At 45.0% G+C, this 25,986-nt stretch overlaps 1 protein-coding gene and 1 long non-coding RNA gene across 2 annotated transcripts; both read right to left on the bottom strand.

Moving 5' to 3' along the window:
- Positions 1-2,562: 2,562 nt before the first annotated feature.
- Positions 2,563-16,114, bottom strand: LOC144148924 (uncharacterized). Its single transcript, XR_013318106.1, has 4 exons — positions 14,379-16,114; positions 14,003-14,107; positions 10,656-10,756; positions 2,563-6,840 (listed from the first exon to the last, which is right to left on the bottom strand). It is a non-coding gene; the product is annotated as an uncharacterized LOC144148924 (long non-coding RNA).
- Positions 16,115-20,732: 4,618 nt separating this feature from the next.
- LOC144148950 (uncharacterized) lies at positions 20,733-25,986 on the bottom strand. Its single transcript, XM_077680475.1, has 2 exons — positions 25,548-25,986; positions 20,733-20,912 (listed from the first exon to the last, which is right to left on the bottom strand). The coding sequence occupies exons 1-2, from the start codon at positions 25,935-25,937 to the stop codon at positions 20,793-20,795; spliced, it is 510 nt and encodes a 169-aa protein (XP_077536601.1). The 5' UTR covers positions 25,938-25,986; the 3' UTR covers positions 20,733-20,792.

Genomic DNA, 25,986 nt, shown 5'->3' with positions numbered 1-25,986 from the left:
GAGGGGGAGATCATCGGTAACCGTAACTCTCCCGTGAAAGTTCGCCCATTACATCATTAAGAAAGACGTAAGACTGTGTGCGTACATTGTACAAATCAACTTTTATTTTGTTCTTTTATTTTGTTCTCCACCACAATTTGTCGCGTAGGATGGGACACAACGGTAAAGAAAGAACTTTTATTTAGGGCAAACTTGTGCCCGAACAAGACGAGAGGAAACGAGCAAAGGTCCTTGCGTCTCGTTCGATCTCCGAGAACGACTGCCTGCGTTCGTGGCGTGATCTCTTGGCGTGATCTCCCCCTCGCAGTGCACGTGCGCTCGCGCCTCCGTTGGCGAACACAGACAAGATCGCGCTCCCGGTGCCGAGTTTGCGCTGCCGGTTGCAGCCGGTTCTTGCGCGTGCAATGCGGCCTACTTTGCGACATCTCCGAAAGCATGCGGTGGTCACGTACCACGAGACACAAGGGATGGACAGACCCATGACTTAAGGAGCTTCGCCCCTAAAATACAAAAAGAAATGTACTGCCTTACAGCAACCCAGTTTAATCGACAGCTGGTTTTAAAAAGTGCAAGAAAAATATTTAGAAACTAGGGCACCGCTGCAATTATGAACTTTCACCCCATTATGCAGACATTCAAAGAGGATTGCTAGAGGCTACAGGGGGAGTGCCAAGGCTCCAAAGAGAAAAGTATATCTTTCATTTCAGACAGGTATGTATGGTGCTGCCCTTGTAACCATAGCTGCCCACAAAAAAAGACCCACTTCATTTTGCGTAAGCATGCAAGTGCATTGCCATTTCGAGAGGTCACAATCGTATCGAGAGGTTGTTTGAGAGCAGCAAACGGCAGATTAAATGCTCGCTTTGCACAATGCCAGATTAACGAGGAGCAAATTAAAATATTCTGATATATTCACCCAGAACATTCTCAGTGGTGCAACAGAACATCTTTAAACCGTTACCTCACACCCATTGCCTACAGGTAATTACACAGAGTACCCTGATCAGTTACAGTGCAAGCTGAATTATGCCGTGAAATACATCATTAATTGGTTGACTAATGCTTTAGTTCAGACAACCCTAAAATTTCATTGCCACTCCTTAAGTTCCCTCTGGTTACCAAAATTGAACTGCTAAACTTCTATAGGTCCCGCACAGAAATCCCCCAAATTTCAAGTTTTTTTAGTAGCCTTCATGATAGTGGGAAGAATTTTTAATGCATCAGTATTTTTTTTTTTTTGCTACTTCCCCCCCAAATCCGGCCATCTGCAATGCGTGATATCATGGGTTCCATGCAACGTTTTTAGACAAGAGTGAACAAAGCATCACCAGACAACAGCCTGTAGCACACAGCACACCATCCACCCCTCTCTTGCAGCAGAAAAGCTGCACCCAGCCCCTGCCGTGGCTTGCCTGGGCACCATGTCACACCTCCCTAGTAGTGCATGCAAGGGCTCGCTCTAATACGCCTCGTAACACTCTCCCAAAACGTATCAAGGACCGCTTCAAGTGTCGACAGAGATCAGGAAGGGCACGGGTTGCTTTGAGAGAACAAAGGCTTTCTGCCAAGACGTAGTAGAGCCATCCACAATCCAGTCTGCTGTTCTGCATGACATTTCAGTTTTACAGGAGTTTGATTGATTGTAGGGTTTAACGCGCCGACGCAACGCAGGCGATGAAGCGCACCGTAGTGGAGGGCTCCGGATTGATTTCGACCACCTGGGGATCTTTAACGTGCGCCGAAATCTCGCACACACGGGCGTTTTTGCTTTTTCACCTCCATCAGAAAAGCGGCCGCCGCGGCCGGGAATCGAACCTGACATGGGCGTTTTTGCTTTTCGCCTCCGTCAGAAAAGCAGCCGCCGTGGCCGGGAATCGAACCTGCGACCTTGTGCTCAGCAGCGCAATTTACAGGAGTTTACTGCATGCAAGTGGAAAAACAGTCGCACTTTCTTCCAAAATTTTCCCCACACCAAGCAGAGCAAACCACTGACCTACTTATAACTTGTCAAAACTCATTTACATGACACAGAGCAGGGACAAGAAACAAGCATTAGAGTGAAACATGATTGCATACCCGCTCCCCCTCTCCACATTACAAGTTGGTTGCCTGGCCTTTTCAGGAAATAGTAATAGAAAAAAGTGCAATGCTTTCTTAACAGTACACCAGCACTGGAGCTCTGAGCATCCAGATGCCTTCTACAAGCAGAAGATGACCAGACTGATTACACTGGTTGGCTCTCACAACTCTGTAAGAGGCACAAGAGGCAAACCCATAAGCTTGCTTCAGCAGTTGTACCCAAGAAGAGACCAGAGAGAGAGACACTGTGAAGAACAAGTTTTATTTCAGTTACAATAGTTACAGAGCAATAGTTTCCTACTTAAACAGTCACAGTGCCTGCGGGGTTGAAAATCTGGGGGTTGGCATCGATTCCAAAGTGCTTTTTTCAAAACCCAGTGGCTCAGTCTCCCACTGCAGCGACGCAGCTCACCTACACCCCTTCCAGCAGGCCCTCCTTGCCTTGCGTCGGACGGGCCTGCCTTTCCAGAGGCATACTGAGGAACGGGAGAGGAGCCACAATGTTTTGTTGTACAATCGTTTCGCGACATCACTTGAGCTTTTTTTTTATAGCTTTAGTGTTTTTAGTGGCCCAGTGGTGGGACTAACAAAAGCATGCTCCGAAGAACTGTGAAGTTTGAGCCATCGCACACGAGCCTGCATTGTAAAGCCCAATGATGCACAAGTTTCGCTGGAGAAGTACTGAGTTGACAGCTTACAATGTCTGCTCTAACAGGACGCATTAGAGGGCTAGCTAGATGACAGCTTACAATATCTGCTGTAACAGGACACACTGATGGCTGGCTAGATTCAGTCACTGCTTGATGTGCAAGACACAAGAATTGTGCCAGTTGGTACGGATTCATAGCTGTGCAACAATGCAAACTTTTAAAACTTAATGTTCGAACTTAATTTTTGTAATTACAGTTACATCCAACTGTACTTTGACCCCATGTTTTGACTTACGTCTGACATAACCCACAGTCAAAAACTACACTTACCTTCGATGTAACTAAAAAATTAAATAGAAGTTAAGTCCAACAGTAAAAAAAGTTTATCTACACAACCTTATTTAATGGCCCATTTTACGATACGTGGTATCAATTAAAAAAAAAACAGGTTGCTGCGTTATGTCCGATCTGTTACAGCATTGGTGAATTACAGCGGAAACCGCACACTTCGGTCTGCCTCCACGTTGGTCTGGAGCTTGTTGCTCTGGCAGTGGCGTGGGTTTGAGTTCCAACGGTTGCATGGGAGTTTCAAAGTATTGAATTGTTTTGTATGCGAATGCACATGCACATCTAATATGCAACACACAAAAGGAAAAGGAAAAGACAGGAATTAACAAAATATACCCTCTTGCCGCGGGTGCCGTGCCAGTTTGTAGTGTTCGCATCATGCCGAGAACGAACTTGAGTCTTAACAAATATCATTAATAATTTATTATGTGTTGTAAAGGCTACTTATTTTTTCGAATGTGGAAGAAAAATCTCGCTAAATCGAATTACCAAATGTAGCTAATGAAGAACACATTTTACGAAAGCAGTAATTATTATGGGACAAGCCGGTGGTTTGTAGGATCCATTTTATTGTGTGGATAACGGTCACTTTTTATGCAAATTCCTTCAAACTAATGGTCATTGAAGTCTAAAGCTGAAATTTTCTCTTGGAGGAAATGGTTCGCACACACATTTTTCATCCAGGCATTATAACCCCCAAGTTTTATTCTTTTGAGTAATTTTTACGTATATTACATAGGTCGGCATGCAATACGTGGAAAAGTAAATGTAGTGGATAAAATTTAGCTGGTCATCCAGCTAATTTTTGAAATATTTTTTGCAGAACTAGCTCCTGGCACGAGAACTTTTGTTTGAAAAGCCAGCACAGACACGCATTCCAAGCAATGCACACAGTTCCACTGAGTGGGTCCTTGCTGTAGTTGCATTTTCACTTGGGTGCACAGTTCTTGATTATTAAAAAACTTCGCAACTGACGGGTTTGAAACCACATCGATTCTGGATGTTCAGCTCACAAGTTTTTTGACAGCTAAATTTTCCTACCACTGAGTAGGTAATTAGTTCACTGTGGTGGCCGCATTTTGAGAGCGGGTTGAAATGGGAGGGGCGTTTTGGTAATGGGCTTAAACAGGAAGTACCCAAATGGGAAGGTCGTTTCGGGAACGGGCGGACATGAGAGGGGTCCAACGGGATGGGCATTTTGGGAATGGGTTCAAACAGGAATGGATTGTTTAGAGCTACACCCATAGTGTATGCCTATCGAAAGCTATCGGCTCGTACTCAAACCCTTCTTGCCTTCCAGTGCCCTTTGTTTGGGTGACTGTATTTCTAACTTCTGTATGGCCATAAGCAAAGTGGGCTCAAGCTATCCTTTATAAGAAGTCTTATGCTGAGACCACTGCATGCTAGAGTTCCCTCTTGTACACTGGAAAGCTCGTCCAGTAACCTGAAGGCCTTCTCTAGACTCTTTACACTACTGCAGTAGTGCGCAATGCCTTTGCATTTTTCTAAGCCTGACAAAATCACTCTTTTGCGATTCACGCCACCTTTGTCGTGCCCTGGAAGGTCACAAAAGTATGCAGGTCCAGTATCCGGTAGAGGAGTCATTTAGTCATTTAGGAGTAATCTAGTACTTTAGTCATTGCTCTCCAATGCTCCCCACATGACCAGGTGCAGCGTTCATTGTTATGCTGCAGTTAGGTGAAGCGGCTGCGGCCTTGTCATGGCTCCATCCAGTGGCCAGTGTTTGAAGAGGGCCATTACTGTAGCTTTCTGAAAGGCTGTCAAAACCCCTGTCTGACTGACAAATAAAAACTGCGCAGAAATGTTTGCATGCAGCTGATGCTTGACAGTGGGCTTAATACACAGGAAGGCACAGTAAAGTTCAACAAGTGTGCTCTTTGGATGCCTCAGATTGCACAATCAATGTGCCATAGTCATCACTTGCTGTAACACAACTTCCTGAAATCGCAGCAGCATGTTGAGGCCTTTGAATGACATGCTTTATCACTGTTGGTGCCTGGTGGTGCATGCAGGACGGGACTGATGAATAAAACATCCTGTATTGGCTAATAGAGTTAACATTGACAAAATAAAATTCCTCCTCAGTTTGCAATAAACTGGTTGGTCAGGAAATCAGTTAGACCCACCCAGCTGCGCCATCCAGAGTAGTTCTTAAGGTAGCATTCCTTAGGCTTTCTGTCGTGGGCCTCAGTTCTGCTGTTGGTTGCGCCTTGAAGATGGCTGAAAAGCACCTCACCCAACAGTGCTTAAGTGTCAGCCACTAGCGGGAAAAATAATGCTGAAGCTGCTCACTATCTCTAAAAGGCTTGAGAGTTGGGCGAGTTGGTAATGATGCATCTCGAAAAACAAACTGCGCGCAAATTAACCAGGACAAAATTTTGTATTTTCGGCTGAGTGCGCCAAGAACTGTGACGCATTGGGGGCGTGGCGATTGGGCGCTTGGGGTTTTAAAGCTTTGAATTGTGCAATAATAAGCTAGTTGCGAGTCTGCGCTTGTGCCGTCTTTCTGTGTTCTTGTCCCCGTTAATTTGCGCGCAGTTTGTTTTTTCGAGATGCTCACTATCTCGCCACGAAGAAGAAGTTTGCAGGTCTTGCAAGGCAACTTCAAATTCTCCCTCTGTCAGAGCTCGAGCAAATTTATGCAGAACTAGTACCTGCTGTTTACCAACACTGCTCTATTTGCGACTACACTACTTTTTCCCGGCCTGCTCATGGTAGAAGTCGCAAATGACAATGCATCCTTGAGAAAAAGTTCCTGTGAAGGCATTCATTCCCGTGAGGTTGCAGTCAACCACCCAGTACTTTGGATTCTATTCTAAACACCATTCCATGAATGTCCTGAGAGCTTCTTCAATGTGCTCAGAAGTTTCGAACTGTACAGTGAATGCACCTGAAGTCAAGTAGCCTACAGGGGTGGGCACAACAAGCATAAACAGCGGCAATGCATAATCTGTGGTCTCATAAGTTGCATCGAGGTAGATAACGTTGTACACGTACTTTTAAAGTGTGGACCGCATTAAGTCTGACTGGAAACAGAACACTGATGCGTCTGTGCACTGTCTGGCCAATGCAGAAGATTCATGGTCATCTTCCACAATGTCTTCACCCGGGCCATCGTTTGGCACAGTGCCACAAATGACTTCTTAGCCTCAAACAAAACCGCTGGAAGGATGAGAAACCACGGCTAATGTCAAATTCATCTTTTTTTTTGTTCTGAGGAACGTGATGCAGAGGGGTAATGGTATTATGACGCCTGCATTATCCTGCATTATGACGCCTGCATTAGCCTGCATTATGACACCTGCATTAGCCTGACCTTATCCTGAATTAGTATTTCCATACGAGAAGGAGAGGACATGCACTTGGACAGAGCTCTTACAAAGAAGCCTCTTATGTACTGCACAATTTCATCCTAAAATTGCTGATCCCATAGCCAAGGCTCCCATAAACACGTAATCAGGCTTTTGTTATCAAACACTGCATTAGCGGCAGCCAGCTCTGGTGACTACTTTGTGATCATCCTTGTTGCTGTGAGCACGCTGAAATGGAAGCGTGGAAATTCTTACAAGGTGTGGCACGGCATTCCTGTTGCCAACGGTTTGACGTCATTGTGAACGAGAAGACTGTGGTACGCATATCAAACTGCAGGGTGGATTGGTCATTATTCCATCCTTCTATCTGGTGAATACAGCTGAAGAACATCTCCAGGCAATCCTGGCTGAACTGGTACGTGCAGACGCAACTGTTGGAAATAAAAAAAAAATGAAAGGGTTAATGTGTCTCCGAACATACCACACTAGTGAACGATGATACCCTAATAAATACAATTTGTTTCACCAGCTATTTTTTTGTACCTGTGGAAGTATAAACTCCCCTAATAGTGATACAAGCGGGATCTGAAAATTATCATGCTTTATTTTTACAATTTAATACAACAGAAGCTGTAGAAGAGTATCATTTTTCAAGTTGATGTCTTTAGTTTTTAACGGACCTGCCTCTCCATTTACCGGGATTGAATTGACCAGCTTAAAAAGCTTTTAGACATGCTCTTTTTCAAAAATGAATTACAATTAGGGCTTTCTTACACTGCAGCATCCTGCAGTAGCACACACTGCTTACTGTTGAGCCTGTCCCTATAAACTGGCCCTTGAGTTGCAGGCAGTTACAGGACTGCATGTGCAAGGAGTGGTATGTGTGATGTCTACAGAAGAAACCAAACTTGTATTTTTAAATTAAGTGCATGCCAGTTAAGCACTGAATCACTGCACTGAAAAGCAAGGGGACAACACCACAAAAATTACAGGCTTGCGCATTTTCTCCAGTAGAAATAAAATGTAAAAATGCACGATATTTTTCAATCACCCTCATTGACGCAAATGTGTCGGCTTACCTTTTCACATTGTAGCACATATGTGCTTAAGCTTCCCTTAACCTTCAGTGCCCAGTGAGTAAAATATTTGGAGACACTTAAGACTACTCACACATGGGAATTCGAAAAGATTTCACTCTGCCATTGAAGTAGATGCTGTAGGATCCATTACACACGCATGCACTCTGCACACATACTGAGAAGGTACAGACAGCTGGCTCTCTTTTAATGCGAGCATTATTTCCATAGAGCCAGCGTTCCCCACAGCTGGGGAGTACCTTAAAGTCAACTGCCTGAAAGTCAACTTCCTCTGATGAGGATCATGATCGTGGGTGAAGTGAAGAAAATTTAAAACGCGTCCCATGGTCGGTATCGAACCTGGCTCCCTCGTTATAAAGCGTCATAAAGCCAACGTCTATCTGACTGCACCATTGTGAAATGGTCGAAGCAGTTTGGATTTAGAGAGAGGTGCATGCACGTGAAAAATGAGACAGAAAAACCATGCCCCCCTCAGCTTAACGCCAAGCTTTTTTCGTGCGAAATTAAACGGTGAAGGCTCCAAGTCTAAGTCACCGCAATCAAAATCAAACTGCATGCGAGTAAGAGCTCAACGAGTCAAAGTCCAAACTCATACGGCAACCAAGGAATCTCCCAAGAGAAAGCTTCGTGTTCCACCATCGTCGTCCTTAGACTGAGAGGTGTGTGATTTTTCCTGCCACGGGCAACGTACTGATTTATCGTTGTGGTGGAGCGCTATGCTCCAACTTGAGAGATTTGGTTAAAATACCTAAATGAATTCCAGAGTACAGTGAAACCTCGTTAAACCGTACCTGATGGGGGCGTGAAGAAAGTACGTACTTTCCGGCACTACGATTTATCTGAATGCATTAGGTTAAAGGAGAACTATAAAAAGCAACTACAGCTTATGCAGGTACGGTTTAACGAGATTCCACTGTGCTCAATTTTCGTTTGAACCTAATCGAATCGCTTTATTGAAATTAATCAACACAGACATTTTGGCACAAATTTTGACACTTTTTATGTTCACTTCTACTCTTTCACAGCTGCGGCCATTTTCTGTACCAGACAACAATGCTAGTTTTCCGCAGAATGGGGCGTTTAGTGCTTGCACATTAAAGAATGTGTACCTTGTTTGCAACTATTTTGGCTTCAATAGTTACCACTCTGTTACGAACAACTAAAAAGATGATGCAGTATCCCCACAGCTGATAAGGCGGTCAATTCATACCATCATTTTACTGCAGACAATTGCTACCGGCCTCCTTGCCCCAAAATAGTTATTTTGTATTCAAGACACTATCGGCTGTAAACTCAGTTTGTCCCCCACTGCATTGTTCCCTCGACTCGCTGAGTGGAGGACACCGCAATGCTTTATAAATGAGAAAATTGATTTCAAGGGTCTCCTCGACTGGAGGCTCAAGTGGAGCCGAGGGATTCAGAATACCAGGGTATGAGTTGCAGCCGCAGTTCCACAAATGCTACTTCAATGAGTGTTTCTGTTGTGTACACCAATGCGAACAGCACACACAGCTGCTCCCTTTCCCTGACTTCCCTTCACTTTTGAGTGAGATTTTTTAACATCCAACAAAGATGCCTCCATGGCTCTGTTCTGTGCTGTTCACAAAAACGCCTTCCTTCTCAATCTGTCCAGCAATCATGGCCACTTCACTCTCTTCTCTAGCACATATCTCACGTGAAATAAAACGTCCTTTTCCCCGCAGCTGTGTCCAGTGCTTTTCACTGTTTGAGTTTCCAGGGCCCAAACATAACTTTCAATTGGTCGCCATCAGCCATTTGCACAAGTTAGACGCAATACATCACAAGCGAAGTGTGGCAGGAGAGCAACTGGTGAGCCAGCACCCTTTCTTGTAAAGCGCAGAGCACTTTAGGGTCTCGCCTTGTTGTAGCTTGTTTGCTGCCACGCTGCAGTCAAGCCGCTGCTGCAATTAGGTGGCGTAGCCTTGTAACAGACCCAAACAGAGCCCCACGGCATAGCGGTGTAACAGACCCAAACAGAGGCTTCGAAAAACAAGTGGTTTATATAGTCATAACAATTTGAAACTCCTGAACTGCTGGCACCTGCCATACATCTCCCTATTGTTTGGCACAGAAAAAACTGCAGCTTCGTTTGAGGCAAGATCTGTGTAAATAACCGGCAGCCCCCGTGTCGATTTAGCTAAGAACGCCCATTGGGTTGGTTTTTACGTTGGGTTGGTTTTAAGCAAAAAAAGAAAGGCCGCTAAAAACTACACATTCCAAACTGTGCAGTAAGGCTCCCGCACGTGTGACATGAAAGCAAGCACCAAAAGAACAGAACTCCCGCTGGTGCTGGTTCAGGCAGGGGGCGTGGGCGGGAAATTTGAATAGCATTGGACAAAACCTCTGTTCAATTCATCAAGAGAGGAGTCAAACAGGGAGGGTAAGAGCATCAGGGGCGGTAGCAAGGAGTGGGTAACTTCACCACAGCCCCTCTGGCAGATTAATCACTGCTCTGCACTCCCGATCACTCTCACGCCGAGTGGAACTGCTTTAATTTTTTTCTTCAGTATTTGACTGAAGTTTGTGTTAAAACTGGCATTAGTGTTATCTTGATGCGACAATATTTCAATTAAAGCAAAGTTGCGCATTGCCTCCATGTATGAAGCAAACATAAAAACAACGCAAAACTGTGCCCCAATTAACTGGGGCAAACTCTATTAAATTTGGACATATTTGTTAAGGCAATCTACGAGTAGCTTAAGCAACCTTTTTTGCTGACAGTTTTCCTGCCAGTGATGTAGCATCATCTGTCAGTCCTCATGCTTTTAAACACACATGCAAAGCCCAAATTCATACCCAAAAAAATACCAACAATACAGAGTTTTAGTTTATCGTGTGTACCATGTTAACATGTGTACTGGTGCCCAAATGCACATGCGCACATGGGAACAACGAGGAAAGCCACCCCCAATCCCGGAATGAATGCAGGGGCGCGGCAAGGCGGGGGGGGCACCCGTCAGCAAAACTAAGCCACCCTACTGGAACGAGCACGCACATGCTCGGTTGGGGTTCGGTACACATGGTATGATAAAACTGCAATATAAGCCCAGCCAGCTACTGACAAAAATTAGTGAGTTCAAGAACTCGTCAAGTTTTCAAGCCCTCAAATGCAAAAATGGCCTTCTTACCACAAAAAGATGCGTAGCTTTGCCCCTCCTGTGACAGCGCATGCCTTCCATGAGGAGTGTTGCTGCAACAATGTTCTTCATTCAACTGCAAGCAGCAGAGTCTAGTGGAGGAAAAAAGCATGTACATTATTTGAAGAAATGACGTCACATAGAAGGGTGCAGCCATATACTCCGGATAAGCTGCCCATACAATTTCTGGCTGCAAAGACAGAGCCCATGCGGTCGTAGACAAATAAAAGTAAAATTTATATATTGCCAACCTATAGCACACGGTGTAAAACTAACCACATTTGTCATTTACATCTAAGGTAGAAACCTACAGCAGCGGCACAAGCCAGAAACATTTGCCGCTACTGGATGTCTAACAGGTGGAAGCTTAGATACATTCTGTTCTGAAACTGCTGCATCCTACCTGTGTGAGAAGAAATGGAGGCAGTGTATAAAGGTTGACAGGGAGCAGCAACCACAAGTGCCACCTTAGGCAGATATAGTTCACAAAGAAAAATACAGTAATCCCTCGTTATAATGAACTCGCTTTACTCGAAATATTGCTTTATCCGAAATTTCTTCTGGTCCCAACCCAAACACATGCCCTTTAGGCCGCATTATTCGAAGCGCATGAAGAGCTTAACCCGCTTAGAGCGAAGTGGAAAGCGAAGGCGTAGCCAAGCGGCGGCGACAAAGCGGCGAGTCAGGCTTTCAACATGGCGAATCAACAGAAGCTGGTGTTTCCCCGGCGATTTTCTCAACCCGGTCATGCTTGATTCACCCCATCCGGCTTTAGACAAAAGGTCCAAATGCGTGAGAGGGTCACTGAATTTTGTTCCTAGACATTGGTCAACGGCGTGTACGAGATGGTGCGCGAACACCGACACTTGCTCCGTAGAATCAGCAGTGTCGTCGACAACAGGGCGCCAAAAAACTCGTGTCGCAAACTTAACGGCTGCACAGCTCGGGAAAAAATTGCCCAGTGATCATGCAAAGCCCTGGTGCAAGACCGTTCAGTTTTCATGAGTGTGCTGTGTACCCACAATAAGCGGTTAATCGTTTTTTCAGCTCAACAAACACTATTTCAAACTCGAGCCACTGCATTTGCGGCACTTTCCAGCACAAAACTCTCGTAGCGTTCCGCGACTACCGCAGGCCCATATAAAAGTGCCCACTGCCACTTTTTGTGTACGGCTACCGTAGCGTCGTGCAAGGCATGGCCAAATTGGAGCAGGGGTTGATCGCGCCCAGCAAGAACTTGAAACAGCCAAAGCTCACTGCCTTTTTTGCACCTGAATAAAGCTTTGCTTCCCTGAATACATTTTGATTTGATTCCTCACAGCTGTGGCGCATTTAAAGCTCAAATGCTTCAGCTTTTCTCAAGTTGTCGCTTATATCCAAACACTGCTTATAACTAAATTTTTGGCCGTCCCGCTGACTTCGCTATAACGAGGGACTACTGTAGGCCGATCGAGCCCTTTGTTGGACTGGCCTGAATAGGGTTGGAGTTCTTCTCCAGATTCTGTTTTGAGGTATCTGTCTCGGAGGTCCTGCATTAACTTTTTGATGTCACCTTGGTAGTTGTTGAAGGGACGCCAAAGGCTGAAATTTTGTTTTAACTGAAAGATTGTACGTTTCGTAGCTCTATTGGCTCTTCTTCGGTTGGAAACGATGTCTTATTTGCTGAGAAATAACTGAACAAAGCTGGCATTTCTTTCTCCCATTTCCCTTCCATTTTTTCGTGACGTAGTCATTGCATCACAAAGTACGGGCAAGGCACCGGTGCGGTCCAGGTGCTCTCATACTGGCAACTGCAGCTTTTGCGTTTTCAAGCCATGGCCGACGTCAACAGCGTTTCTCGGACCGGAAAGCTAGCTTGGACTTTTATTATAACATCGAACCCGATGCGAGAAAAGCCTCTTTAGAAGTGACAAGCGCCGTATCGAATATCACGCACAGCTTCCCGGCCAATGCAGTTCAGGTTGGCGTCTTGACGTCATCTTATCCTGGCGATTGCAGCCACCTCGTGTCTTCTCTCGCACGATCCTAGGATGAGATAAACATTCATCACGGCAGCCATCTTAGGTAGTAGTCATTGCCCGCGCTCCCCCTGTCCCAAGCATAACCAAAGACAAAGCAACGCAGGCTTTACAGATTATCCACAGCGGCTTGCGGTGAATGGAAGAGCACAAGGTCGAATCGATGAGCCAACTACCTGTAGTAAGTACTGTACCTTTCGCGGGCAATAAGGTTCGAAACGGGTGCGGGCAAACTTTACCTAGACAGTCGAATCCCGATACAACGAAACTGACGGGACATGCGAAAAATTTCGTTAAAGCGGAAATTCGTTGAGGCGAAGTCTGCCCCAACACACCACGGAAGTACAAGAAAATAGCCCCGTATATTATATACATCATTCACAGCACAATGCAAGGTTCAGAGAAAGAACTAATGTGCAATTGCACCGTGTCTATTAGGATAACAAATAAATGCACCAATGGTTATCCGTTTTTTTTACTTCCACGTAAATTGGCGACGGGGGGGGGGGGAGGGGGGTTGAAGAAATGCAGTCGCAAAACATATTGCTGCACAACAAGGCGTATCTACTTCCAGATAGCTGCTGGGCCATCGGAAGCTTCCTCTTGCTTGTGTCAGGCAGGAGAGGGGGCCGTTGTCTTATCTTCTGACTAGGCATCGCAACAACCGACCTTGGAAGGCAAGCGGTGCGCGCTTGCATTTGTTACCAGTGCACGCTTGTGACTAAGATAGGATGACGTGGATTCAAGACTAAACAAGAAAATTTATTTTTTTTTCTTTTTACCTTGAACTGTAGAAGGAAAACTGCAATTACAAAGCTGGCCGCATTATTTGGTATTTGACTCGCCAGGAGCCTTTTGACTAAAAAAATATTATGGTAATGCAGCCTAACCACAATTTGCATCCTTTTTTCTCAAGTGCACCAGCCACTCCCCCTTCCTCAAAAACACACGTACCTCAGCTTTCAAAAAACACCATCAAAAATCTCAATGTCGCCGGAGCGGGAAAATTTAAACTGATTCTAAAAGGGCAGTGCCTAGACTAACCACTGGCCGCATTAGGTGTACGAGAAACGACTACATGTTGAAATAGGCAATATAAATAATCGATCACCGGTGATAAATTTGAATAGGCGTGGTAACGAAAGAGTTAAACACCAATGCAACTTATGTACCTTTTTTTTTGGTAAAACTGCCATTTTGAGGGAGACGAGAAAATCCGGCATCGAAAAAACGACAGCGAATTTGCCTATCATATTACTGTAAATTATTTATACTTTTACACAGCAGTAGTATAAATTTCCTCGTGCATGTAATTCATACCTGTGAAGCATTCCAGGGAGTCGCCACAACCAGCCATTTTGATTGCTCCACTGTCTTTTCGGCAGTCACCACATAGCCACAGTTTATTTTCCTTCTTGGTTGGCACTGCAAAGGAATGTTACAGAGCTTAAACATAACCGAAAATCTGAAAATTCTGAACAAGCTACGTGAACTAATCAATGCTGCACACAATGTCTACCTGCTGCAAGGCAACTCTGGGCCAACAGTGAACTTGGCAGTAGCTCAGTGTGAGCCTCAACATTTACTTCTGTCATATGCCGACCATATAGGGCCTTGCAACAGGTGTCCTCTCCAACGATACCAATTAAGGCAGCAGATAGGAATTTTCCCATAGACTCAATGCAATATTATTTACTTTTGTGCTGATTCTTTATCCCGAGCTCCACAAAGGGCATGCAGGCTTTTGTAGACTGCTGTTTGTAGCTTTTTTTCCTCTGCATTGGCTTGTTCTTTGGGCATCCGCTTGGCTTCACAAGTGGAAGCCTGAGCTGCTGTTTGCAAGACTGCTGCTGTCCAAGGCTTGCCTGTTAAGGAGGTGGTCAGTTGCACATCAAGGACACTTTTCTGACCTGCACATACATCGGGAAAAGAAGAGCCTGCAACGCTCTGCAAGCCCGTGTTTTCTGGTCGCACAAACCACCTTGCAGCTGCTTGCTTGTAGCGTCACTGGCTCTGAGATATGTTGACAATGCTCTTGTCAGCAAGCTTGCATGCAGATTCTCCAGAACGGCTGAGCTTGCTGCAAGAGCATCTGGAGCACTAAGCTAAATTATCTGCAATATACTTCAATGTCCTCATGGCAGGTCTGAACTGTTGGTTGCAGTTCATTTTGCTGAATGCTGGTCCAAGCATAGGTCTGAGCTCTTCCCTTGAATTTTCATCTTCCGGAGTTCCTTTACCTTCATCATTCAAAATGTTTGTGGAGAGGCGGGAGAGCTATCATGATTTGAACCAGCAGGGTTTCACTACCTGGGGCCAGTCAGGCTGAGCCCCAGCATTTTGGCGTATACCCAATGTGGTGACAAAGAAGTCCCAATCTGCACCACAATAGCAGCAGAGCTTGTGTGGTGCTCTTGACACTGTGAACCATGCGTTGCCAAACTCAATGCCACCGCGTATGAAGATAGATCTGTATTCCTTACTTCAGCCATTTGTTTTTTAGCGATGCCTACCTCCTTGCTGATAGCAGCACAGGCATTTGGAGTGAAATCTTTGGCACACAGTGCTTGCAGCCCACTTGATGCATGATAGGTGTAAAACGATGTTTTCATAATGGTTCCATGATGCCTGCTTTCCCGTGTCTGTGAGCTTGATAACTTCAGAATTCCTCAAGGCAGCTCATGCAGTTTCACCTAAGATGACAAAATTTGTTCGAATTTTCCACTTTGTGACTCAACTGTTTTTTGTCTTGTTCCCTGCAGTAAACTCTCTGACGCAGGGATGTCGCACCCCAATGTGTGGAATGCACGCCCAATTTTTCTCACTCAAAGTAGCTCCGAGCGTTGTCATTGGCAAACCTCAAGAAGTCAGCTTTGGCCTCTTCACATGTATCAGGTGTGGGTGCATACTCTTTGAAGCTCCTTTAAAGACGGTCTCTCTTCTCACAAGACTTCAAAACTTGCCCAGCAGCCGTTGCAAAGGCTTTCATAACGTGGAATTGGCCCAGCTGTTCAGTAGGGTGAGATTGAAATCCTCCCTGATGGCACCGATCTCAGTGAAATGTTTATCAACAACGACCACACTAGTCTCCGACACCTTTGGGTTGTTTTCCATGAATGTTTGCAGAAGCTTTGTCGCAATATGCTGTTGACCAAATGCAACCTTTGTCTTCAATCACAAATAGTACGAGAGGCATCTTTTGCTTGCTTGTGCAGTATGCGGCATCTAGAAGCAACACCTCTGGGCAGCCTTCAAACATTCTTTGCGTTTCCTTTGTCTGGACCAACAGAATTTGCAGCTCACAGTTTTCCTCTGCTGTCATGAGAACCCCTGTATTTTCTTTTTCATGGAGCTCCTCAACCAACTCCAAACCTTTGGTGCATCATCTGCCCTTTTCTTGCTGGTCTTGAGATTTTGAAAATCTGATTGTGATCACCTTGCCTGTGAAGACAAAGAAAAAGCAGCAAGGGCTTTACCGGCAATTCAGTGGTCTGCAGCTTTTCAGCAATCGAGCTTGGCCACGCATTTGTGTCAATTAGAGGCTCAACAAATGCAACTTTGTTTGTTACTGAACCGCCTGAACTCTCGGCATGAAGAAAACATACCTGGTGTGGTGTTGGCATGGTTGTGCTTCAAGAGGACGCATGTTATTCCCAACTCCTGATGCGCCCCCAGCTGCAGTAATGATTCCGGCAGGCCAACTCTTTTTTAGCATCCTGAAATAAAGAAAAAGAACATAATCACACTACTTTAGATTAAAAGCATGCAATGGCATGGGAAACTTTTAGCACATAAATAAGGGCTTACAAAATACTTGTCACTTCCAAAAGAACTACTTTGTTCCACCCCTCGTATGGTCAGCATGATTACATGCCTAGGTGGTTAGTTCACTGCAGTGCACCAGAGCAAAACATGAAGCCCACCTACAAATGAAAAGCCTATTGCTTCCACCTCATACACTAGGATATCCTTTTATCCCAAGGAGCATGCGTGTTCAGTAAACACAAACCGTATCTACAACCTATCACAACCCATCACCGCAACAGAAAATTACTGCACATAGACAGCAGCTAAAAGGCAGAGTTTGGGTCAGGCTTTGGTTATGCATACTAAAACATGTGAAGGGAGCCTGCTACCACAAAAGTGAGGGTCTTTGTCTGTTAAAAAAGCCAACAACGCAAATGCTCTACAGCCACAAATCATTTGCGGGAGAAATTGGCTTTTGCACAAACTGCATTTTGTCTTCCGACACCAACATCAGACACGACTGAGCAGATTATTAGATCCCAGTGAAGCACTCATGGCTGTACAGACTCCACAAACATGGACGTCTGGAGAAGGAGGAGGCAAGCAGAAGCAACTGCCCTTGAAATTAGGGACCCTTTTTTTTTTAGTTTGACGAAGTGCTGCTAAACAGCTACTTAATTTGTTGAGACCCTGAAATCAAGAATTTCGAACTAAAATTAGACACATGGAAGCTTTCACTGTGATGGGGAATGCGATTTGGGAAGCAAAGAAAATAGGTCGGAGGAAATGGTGGAAGAAGGATGTTTGTCCGTGAAAACAACCAGTGAATGTCCCTGTGGGGCGAGGATGTCTTCTTTGAAAGGACTGCACAATGCATCGGCAGTCGCAGCTGCATTTGGTTGCACGGGAGGAATCAAGGAGTGGCATTTCTGCGAAGTCGAAATGAACAACTCCCAGAAATTTCGCGTGACTGCAAAGCATGTACTAATCGTGTGCGGCAAATCCCAGTAGCGAAATGGCTGTCACTGCTGGCCGCTACTTGACACCTCCCAATAACATAGAAAGTGGCAACTACGGAGATCGACAGGGCCAGCTGCTAACAAGGTGCGGGTCCTTGTGGTTGGAGGGGGATGCCAGAAAGAGGGGAAGCACCTGGGCGGACTCGAGAGGAGTGCAGACATTATTCTCGACTTCTGAAGCGAACCAATTCTGTATTTGCTTTTGTTTAGCACTGCGTTTTTTCTCATGAACGACTGAAAGCCTGGGTACGAACTCTTCCAAAGTTGTAGAAAATGGGGCAAGAAACCTCACCGTCCACCAGGCTGCTCATGTTTAACCCCGTTCTTTCAAACTGTGTTTTGTTTCCAATACAGTCAAACCTGACTATATTGCAGCAGTTTAAATTGCATTATCCGTTATATCAAAGTATTTCTCGACACAGTACATTTACAAAGAGAATACATAGCAAAAATTACGCTTATATCGAACAAAAATACCAGCGATAACCGATATATCAAATGCCAAATGCCGCAGAAGTGCCCCCAAGTTGGCTTTCCCTCTGGGCTGAGGAGACATTCCGCTAGCACACCCCTCAAAGCAGTTTAGCCCGGCCGCTCACAGGCAGTGGGTGGCTTTTTTCCCCTCCCTCAGCTTGCTCTCCCTATCGTGACTGCACCATCGTGTCATGTAGAGCGAGCCGTCGACACCCCCCCTTGCAAAAAAATAATCCCGGCCTGCCCGCCATGCTTTTTTTTTTTTTTTTTCGTTCGTTGTGTTTGCACCCTTTGTGCTTTGTGAGCTTTTTTCTGAAGTGTAGCTGTGGTGGCTAGTGCTAGTGTCACTAAACAAAGGCTTATTCAGTGGCTCTAGCTAACGCAAAGCGGCCAAATTTGCCTTTCGCCATGAATCTGGCAATCGTAAATCGAGTTTAACTTGGTGAGAAGTCTGACATCCCCGCCAGGCACAAGATTCCCGAAAACACTTTCTCGAAGTAGGTTCTGGGCCGATGTCACTAAAGGAACCACTCGAAATAGCTTCAAATCTTCCGACTTGTGCGTGCCCGTGATGGTTGAAAATCATGAGGGGTGCAACGAAGCCACCGACAGTGTTGCTGATCTGTGGAGTGAGCTGTCGGGAATATGCGGATGCCGTTGCTGGATGAAGGGTCAACGAATTTGCGAGTGTGGATGGTGGTGCCATGAACATGGGAGAGTTTGTAAGACTACACTGCCGACATCGCACCGAGCGCAAGTGAAAGTGAATGCAAAGAGGAAAGCAATGACGCTTCTTTGCCCACAACCTCCGAAGTGATTGGTGCACTTGCACTAATCTGGCACTTCTTCGCAAACGTAAAAGATTGCGACCCCAGCTGCTCCGAACCTTTAGACAGTGTGAAGAAGGTGTGTACTGTCTCGGGCAGTGAGGTTGCTCAAGCAGAAGATAGAGGACTATTTCATGCAAAAGTAAGGCAATTTCACCAATAAAGTTTTTTTATGTATTCTATGTGCTTTTATGACATCCAATTCTTAGCTTGCCTATATCAAATTATCCTCTATATTGTCGATAAATGATAAATGTGCCTTTATGAAGTCCAATTCCTTAGCTTGGTTATAGCGAATTATCCCCTCTATCGAAATGATTGGTGTCTTTTTGCGAGTTCATTATAACCAGGTTTGACTGTAGTACACTACAGCCCTGATCCTTTTTTTTTAACCCTTTCTTGAACGACATCAATTGTTTGAACCTTCCATCTTTCTGAGAACTCAAGCCGTGCTGGCTGGTTTCAGACCTCCACACGCGTACATGGGTACTCATGAACGACCACACAGACGGGTCTGTGCGAGCACAGTTTTGCCTTTCTTTTACTTAAATTTGCGCTTGTTTGGGCCGCGTGTGACCGTGCTTTTTTCTCATTCACATGTGACGTGATTCATGAAGTGCTGGTCCTTGTCTCCCTAGTGATGTGCTTTATTTACTGCGCTCAACGGAGTTTTAATGGAGTGCCAATTAGCTCGTACCCATATGTCGGGAAGTCACTTTCACCAAGGGTGGAGCACTTGTGTGCACCGTATGTGCAATATTTTCTAATTTGCATTTTGAATAACTAAACTTAATGTTTTGTTTAGTACAAAATTCAGTCTCTTTTTTAAGCCTGGCAGTGACTTGTCATTTGTAATTTTTATGCTGAAAGTTGAGACCGCCAATTGTGTATCTTCAGGGGTTTTTTCCCCTTTACAACACTCCTCCTCCGAGGCCTTTTCTAGACAGATGTAATACATTTGAAAGAGATCGTGTCTCCTAGCCTAACACCTGGTGAAAATAGTTATGTAGAAATAAATTTCGAGGCAAAGGGTCAGCAAAATAACATTAACTCCACGTTGTTTACTTCAGATCATTCTTCAGTGAGGACAGGAAATCCTGATCATGCTGCAGGCCTATCACTGCCAAATGATACAAGAACTATTTCAGTAAGCATGCATGCATGTTACAACTGCAACTAGTGCTATTCATAAAGCAATAGTGACCAAGCTTGGCTCACAATACAGTTGACTGTGACAAGTTTGAAGCAGAAAACAGTTTACAAATATATTTTGCTTCAAGTTATGCTATCCAGTGGAAGGTTACGACTTAGTTCAGACAACCTGAGGGATTATTATGTGTGCTGATGCCTCAATGCGTGCATATTTTCATTCTTAACTTGAACAAAAAATTGGTCACCGCCGTTTGGTTCAAACTCAAACCTTTCTGCTCAAGAGCGCAATGCCTTAGCCACCCAGTCAGGGTACATATGACTCGCCAGTGTTGTTCAGTTGTTCACCCGCAATAAGATGCTGGAACTTTCATGAACATGCTTCTTCCCGCAACAAGTCGACATACTCGGAAAGGGACGAAGGCAAACTGTGCACTTTTAAGATGCAAAAAAAAAACGTGTGAATGGATAAAGGTAGGAAGAATATGATAGCAGATCCTGACACAGAGCAGATCATTTTAGACACACGTGGGGAAAATGCAGCACTGCTCATGAAGTGGTCGTCATGCCACGAACCAGTGAATCTGTACTCTGGGCAGAGGCACCCCTGTCCCACAGTTCACAGAAGCAAGTGGCATTTTTGCACAAAGTCACCCTTTCAGTCCCATCACTACTATTACCTCTTTAGAATGCACTCCCGAATACTCTAACAAATTCACAAGAAATTTCACCTCCACAAACATGGTTTATAACAACTCAACTTTTATCCTGAATGCAGCTGTACCAGCACAAAAAAACTTAACTGTTGTGCCGCTACGCTGATACAATAGCAAAATAACTGAACCCACCTTTTGAAATGCTGTCATCAACTCCCGCCTCTCGCCTCGGCCGACATTACTGCGGGTTGCTTGGAGCCACGTGGAAGAGGCAGAGGAGCTGGATGTCTTGAGGCCAGGCAGCGCACAACGCTGCTTTTTCTGCCGCCGAGCTGTCAGCCGTGAATGCCTGCAGCACCTGCAGAATGCCATTCACAAAGTAAAAACATTGTCCACTCTCTTATCTCTCACACCTCAAGCCGATGTGCTGGAGTGTGACATGGATGCTGCCCGTGGCAAGTGTTCGCACTGCCCTTGAGCATACAGTCAAACCCACATACAGTGAAACTGCCTTCATTAAATGCGGCAAAAACAAGAAGCAAATTCGAGCTAGAGTATTTTTCGACATAAGGAAAACCAAAACCCCGAAAATAGAAACCAGCGCTACGCATTTTGATTATAATTCACTCTTTGGCACTAAACTACAATAGCAAATCTGCTTTGACACTGAACACAATTGATTGGGTCAATTTAGACAAAATTATTGTCGCCATCCCTGACTTCCAAGGCAATTGGGAGCTGGTAGGGTTCATTGCAAAGAAAATGCGACTCTTATGACTGAACAATTATTGCCGTGTCACATCTGTTGAACAAGAACGTTGTTTATGCTTCCTTGGCAGTCACAAGTAGTGCCACGAAAGTATCCTGAGGCCTGTCTGTGCTGCTCATTGCCCCAAGACACGTGAATACTGTTCGGACACCTTTGAGCACCAAGTTCATGGCTGCATGCATTGTGATTTCCCCCACATCCACAATAACTGGGTTGGCACCCGAACATCCTTTGCAATAAGCCATGCTCTGCAGACCAAGACAATGGAGATGCTGGTGCTCGGAGACGAAGGGATAAACAAGGAACAAGAGGGGCCTACAGTGCGGGGCCCAGATGTTTCTTTTTACCCCCGAAAAAGTGCCACTCATAAAAATTGGTATCCTCTTCGGCATCCTTTTGAACTACACGTATGTACACCAATCAATGAAAGGGCCAGTGCAGACAAAACACAAGTTTGATTCATTCGAAAGGCTGCCTCGTTAGAATCACACTGACACCACTTTTAACGTAAACTTCACTCAAATAAGCTGTATAATTAGGAAAAAAGGGAATGGCCATGCGACCCAGTAGCTCATTTCCCGCAACTGAACCTCTGATGCCGTATGCACCCAGCTGCACGATTGGCTGAGGGCGGCACAAGCAAACGCAAATCAAGCTTCCCAAATGAGCTATTTGTACTCAAATGTAGGGCACATTCTTTTTATAGGAGTAAGAATTGTGGGGTGAACAATTAAAGTTACGAACAAACACGTAAACACCGAAGCAGGTAGTGCGGCACTTGCCGGCTGACACGGCTAACACAGCCGTCGGACGCGCTGGACTCGTCCGAAACAACTGGTCGCTTACGTGACCATGTTTGTCGAATCATAGCTTAAGTTTTAAGAAACGGTTAGTATGAACCGTAATAAAAATATGGCAGGTGAAGAAGTCTGGCCACAAGCACAGTGCGAACAATGACACTTCAGCAGTGTTGCAGCGGCATCTGTGAAAGTGGGCGATAAACAGAATAAACAAATGGAAACCTGTGACATGGTAGGAGCCCTCGTAAGCGGGCTATATTTAGTTTTAAGGCCCTACTCTTGATAAGTCATTGGCGACATCACAAAAACACGGTTTAGCAGGAGGTTTGAAATTTTCACTTAAAGTATTCAATTTCTCAGTGAATAAAGGATCGTTTGCTGCCAAACAAGCGCTTAGGGCCCTATAAAACACTAAATTTTTCAAATAAAACACTTTTATTTTGTCTGCATGGCCCCTTTAAGCTATTTTCCTATACACATCGAGCTTGCATAGCTGTGCTCGACTGTTCAGTGCAAATCTTCCTCCACTGGCACACATTCAAGACATACCCCCGTGCATTAAAAACTGCTCCGCTGTTCCCAGCGGGCATGACTGGTTTCTTATTTTATTTTAAATACCAAATTTCTCGTCCGGAATGAGTAAAATGCATTGCACCATTATTTCTCTTCAAAAATTAGTGGATAAGTTGTTTTAATTTATGTCATAGCTCACTTGAAGGTAAAGTGGACATTGTGCTTTGAAAAACTTCTGAACAGCGCTATTCTTTCATTATTCTGTGGATATAAGGTTTTTGAGGCTGGTTCTCTCATGATATTGTTTTGGTAATATCTTGTATCTCCACTGCACTGACAAAAGCTGAATGCAAAGACTTTGCAGATATTCAAATCCGAAACAGTGGGAAAACAAAAATTGTGATCTGACCAAGCTTTTCCCTTTTGTAGCACTTACAAACATTTTCTGCTTCTGGGGCTTCATTAACAAATTACTGCTTGCTGCTTTACTTCCAAACATGAAGCTGCGAAACACAGTGAAGAGTACCGTTCATTCACGCCAATCAAAGGAACACTACCCTTGAGATTTTTTTCGCTGGCAAAGGTAGGATGAACCATAGTGGGCGCCTAGAAACCACTTCATTTAAACCTTTCTTGAAAGTGCCAGCTAACAAAATGTACGTAGGCACAGTTTTGAAATTTCATGATAGCTGTGCAAATTCCTGAAAGCTTTCCAGATGACGGAGAAAAGTGGGAACTACCGTGTCAACACTTCGACACAGGCTAAGGATCCCCGGGTGGTCGAAATTAATCTGGAGCCTTCCATACAGCACGCCTCATAGCCCAGGTCTAGCCTCAGTGCGTAAAAAACCACAACCCATCAACATTCTTGTCAACATGAAATAACAGTGCAATTAAAATAAAACGGCAACAAGTTAACCATTTCAACAGCTTGTTGGCACGCCTTAGCTCAACAAATTTTCATACAGTTGTAAATACATTGAACTATTGGTTATAGCACCTTTATAGTAAAGATTGCCACTTGTCTTAGGGTAAAAAAGGTTAACTGCGAACCAATGATGACCACCTGATTGGTTTGTGCTGTGGTAATCTAGTACACAGCAAATGAAGATCGCACAAGCAACAATAGTAAAGAACTGCTCACCGCTTTTTCTGTCTGCATTTATTTATAGGTGCCGCCACATCGTTTCTAGAGTGTGCCGAGATAAAAGTACATTCGAGAGGCTTCGTTAACTATGCTTTGTGCTGTTATGTTTCCCGTCGTTAGTGCTGTTTTAAAAAGCAGCTTTTTACCCCTGCCCCGCAAGGGTTCTGTCAACAGATAACTCCAGCGAACAAATAAAAGAAGTTAGTGGGACTGCCAGGAATTGCACCTGGAACGATTAGAGAAACGGAGCGAGAGCCCGTTGTCTTACCGATTGGGCTACAAGCCCACGCGGAGACGGGGGAGACAGACGGTGCACTCACCAAGCACATCTGCGGGATTACGCCCTGTGTTCTCGCTGAATGTCACACGATAGCATCACGCAACCTCTCGCACCACTGTGCAACTCCACCCACGGCATGTATAGCTGCCGCGTGCGCACCTTGCGCATGCGTTAGGAGTTGGTAAAATTTAAAGGAAGCTCGCACCAATGCATGGCCTCTCACTTCTCCTCAGTCTCTGCCTCCGATCTCACCACCTCATCAGCGGCAGCAGAGACAGCGGAGAAGTAAGATCGTCTAACACCATGTTTCAGCCCCCTTTACCGTATTTTCCGGTGTATAAGTCGCGTTTTTTTTTTTTTTTTTCTGAAATTTTCTTTGGTGCGTCTTATCCACCAGTGCGACTTATGTATGAAACAAATTTGGTACATCGTGGGCGTGCGTCGTCCGCGCTTGAAAAGGTGCCTGCGTGCTGCGTGATGTCAGCGCATGTTAAGAGACACAGCTCTATGGTCTAAATGAATGAATTATTCGTTACAGAGTCGGAGGAAGAAGGCTTCGATGGCTTTGCCTAAACGCCGACTGCAAGTACATGCCATCTGTGTGTGTCAATAAGCCATTTTTGAGAAGTTAGTTCTGTCTAGACTTTGGACGGTAGATGCACGTGTTACCGGGGGATGCGTTCAGAGGCGGTGGCCGCTGCAACCATGTACTGTCACCACACTTTCCAACGAACAGTCCCCAATGAGTTTACCTTATTAAAAAGTGCGTTTTGTATGCACGTGCGTCTTATACACCGGTGCGACATGCATACGTTTTTTCTTTTTTCAGAAAAACTGCCGTTTTGAGGGGGGTGCGGCTTATCGAAAGAGCAACTTATAGACCGGAAAATACGGTAATCTTGTTTTTTAAAAAGTTTACACTCATGTGCTTCACCAATACAACTCAAACAACCACCATTCATGGATCATGCAACGATTTAACCTTAGCAAGGAATATCTTTTTTAAGTAACAAATGGTGTGGTTAAGTGCATTTCACTTGTCTCTGGTTTTCACCCCTTGTAGAGCGACGTGGATGAATTCAAGTTACGTCGCATGGGTAATTGCTGTGGGCGTCATTCACAGCTTCACTTTCCAACCACCTTCACAGGGTGGATTGGCGCGCATTTTTTAATTCTAATTACATGTGTTAATCAGTCCACACTCATTCTTAACCTACCTTCATGGAATTCAAACATGCAGAGGGGGGAAGAAATACGTTGTTCATACAGTTGCAACAGGCCTCCAGTACTGAGGAGTAATTTAAAAATGTGTTTTTGCAGATGCTGCACCAAAATAAAAACGAGTTGCTACTCAAATTTTTTTCCTGGAACACCAGAAGACAAGTGCACTGCAGGGGAGAGCATCTGTCTTACTCCATTAACGTGTGGCTTCATGGCACCGCATGTATTTCAACAGAGCAACGGTAGAAAAAAAAACAGTTCACCGTGAGAGCAGGGTGCTTTCTCTGACAGCTTGGACAGTGGGTCAGGCAGGTCTTCACCGTAGCGAGCATTCTTCCCCATCCAGAACCAGTGGTGCACGGTGTATGAGGACACATTGAGGGCTTGAGTAAGCCCTCCCCATCCTCTTGAGCTCCAAGTTCCTTCCAATGGAGTTTGAATGCCACTGTGGAACTCAGGCAACCCCCAAAGCAGTCACAAAACACAGCAGGGGTGTCTGGGGTGCTCCGCAGGGGGCACAGTCCATCGGCGCAGTCCAGGACCAGTGGAATGGCCCTTTTCAGGATGGCGTCACTCCGTTGGGTGTCCTTTGTGACCCTTTTGATCCGGATGTCCGCAAAGGCTGTACAGTTGGTGCAGTTACTGCCCGTCATTTCGTTGCCATTGATTTGTCGACATTTCCACTTTTTGTGAAACACGAAT

The sequence above is a fragment of the Haemaphysalis longicornis genome, unplaced genomic scaffold (assembly GCF_048455015.1).
Source record: "Haemaphysalis longicornis isolate Haplotype H1 unplaced genomic scaffold, Haemaphysalis longicornis Haplotype H1 scaffold_8, whole genome shotgun sequence".
Taxonomy (NCBI): Eukaryota; Metazoa; Arthropoda; class Arachnida; order Ixodida; family Ixodidae; genus Haemaphysalis; species Haemaphysalis longicornis.
This window is presented reverse-complemented; position numbering and strand designations above follow the sequence as displayed.